This window comes from Austrofundulus limnaeus, unplaced genomic scaffold (genome assembly GCF_001266775.1).
Source record: "Austrofundulus limnaeus strain Quisiro unplaced genomic scaffold, Austrofundulus_limnaeus-1.0 Scaffold506, whole genome shotgun sequence".
Classification (NCBI taxonomy): Eukaryota; Metazoa; Chordata; class Actinopteri; order Cyprinodontiformes; family Rivulidae; genus Austrofundulus; species Austrofundulus limnaeus.
The window spans coordinates 291,540-293,496 of NW_013952908.1; the positions used below are offsets into that span (position 1 = coordinate 291,540).

Below are 1,957 nucleotides of genomic sequence, written 5' to 3' on the forward strand. Positions count from 1 at the left end.
AAAACGATTAATCGATTATTAAATTAGTCATCGACTATTTTAATAATCGATTAGTCGTTGATTAATCGACTAATCGTGGCAGGTGTGACGCAGGTGTCCAGTGAGGACAGATGATTSGATGTGAACACAGATGTTCTTCAGACTCAGCAGAGGAACTTTTAAAAAGCTAACAGACGACCTGATGGACGTCCACCATGTAAACCAGATGTTCCTGATGCTCACCACAYGTTTGGTGCAGATGTAGCCTCAGTGTGATCAGTGGATGAAGACTGCTTCATGTCTTCCTGGTTTCTGCAGGTATTTCATGAAGCCCCTCCCACCAAGGTTTGAGTCAGCCAATCAGAAGCCTGCTGGGTGTCGTGTTTCACTGCAGGCTGTGGTTTCTGAAGGTGACGTGTTCCAGCTCCTGCAGGAGCACATGTCCTCCTCCTCCAGTCCACGTCGACCCGTCTGTTTGGACTCAGAGTCTGAACCGGGTCCAGGTTCTAGGTGTCTCTGCGGCGCCTCAGGGTGTGACTGTTTGGGTTTGGACCCGGGCCTGACAGAGTGTTTGTGTTCCAGCAGAGCTGGGTTTACTTTAGAACCAGGACGGGTCAGAACCTTCTGCAGCAGCAGCGTCTTGCTTTGACAAACGGATCAGAACCATCTCTCTGTGGTTGATGAGATATTGTGCTAACAGAGGCCTTCCAGCTGAATCTTATGTTTGATTTGAACAAAGCTCTGGTTCTGGTTCTGTTGGGTCACCACAGCAGCCAGCTGTGTGCAGCTGGACTCAGATTCACACCTGAACAGAACCGAGCCAGAACTTTTCTGTTTGTTGTCGACAGAGAAAGAGCAAAGAGAAGAAAGGAGAGAAGAGTCTGAGAGCAGCCGTCTGCCGCCATGAAGGAGGTGAGTTTATCAGGTCCTGGTCCAGTCCTGGTCCAGTCCTGGTCCAGTCCTGGTCCAGTCCAGAACTGGAACCCTTTAGAGTTGCTGTGAACGTTGGATTATTTTATTTTCAGCTGATTCATTGAAACGTTCTGATGTGTAAAATGTTCGGCTGTGGTTTCCTCCCCCTCGGTTCTCATCATCTTCACTTCCTGCTTCTTCGTCCCGTTTCCTCAGAACCTGTGAGACGGTTAGTTTCATCAGCACTGAGCTGCTGAACGACAGGAAACATTCTGTCAACAACAACAACAATAGCTCTGTCAACAACAACAACTCTGTCAACAACAACAACAACTCTGTCAACAACAACAACTCTGTCAACAACAACAACAACAACAACTGAAAACTCAAAGTAACACAGGTCTTTGTTAAAGAAGATAAAAACTGAGCTGCTGCAGCTGAGACGACTGGAACACTAGCTTAAAGTTTCTGAGCATAAAGCTAGCTTTAAGTAGCAAAAGCATAGCTAAAAGGAACTAAATGCTTGATAGAAGTAGTAAAATGTTTGGCTAAAAGTAGCTAAAGTCTATCTAAAAGTAGCTAAAGTGTATCTAAAAGTTGCTAAAGTTTATCTAAAAGTTGCTAAAGTATCTAAAAGTTGCTAAAGTTTATCTAAAAGGTGCTAAAGTATCTAAAAGTTGCTAAAATATCTAAAAGTTGCTAAAGTATCTAAAAGTTGCTAAAGTATCTAAAAGTAGCTAAAGTCTATCTAAAAGTAGCTAAAGTCTATCTAAAAGTAGCTAAAGTTTATCTAAAAGTTGCTAAAGTATCTAAAAGTTGCTAAAGTATCTAAAAGTTGCTAAAGTTTACCTAAAGTTGCTAAAGTATCTAAAAGTTGCTAAAGTATCTAAAAGTAGCTAAAGTCTATCTAAAAGTTGCTAAAGTTTATCTAAAAGTTGCTAAAGTTTATCTAAAAGTTGCTAAAGTATCTAAAAGTAGCTAAAGTCTATCTAAAAGTTTCTAAAGTCTATCTAAAAGTTTCTAAAGTTTATCTAAAAGTTGCTAAAGTATCTAAAAGTAGCTAAAG

The 1,957-nt window shown here is 41.2% G+C and overlaps 1 protein-coding gene across 1 annotated transcript in view; it reads left to right on the forward strand.

Annotated features, from left to right (window-relative positions):
* ccdc69 (coiled-coil domain containing 69) overlaps nucleotides 1-1,957 on the forward strand; it is a 25,080-nt gene that overhangs the window by 8,331 nt on the left and 14,792 nt on the right. The window contains exon 2 of the mRNA XM_014025899.1: nucleotides 828-891. Within this exon, the coding sequence (XP_013881353.1) occupies nucleotides 828-891 (64 nt within the window). The remainder of the gene's footprint in view (nucleotides 1-827; nucleotides 892-1,957) is intronic.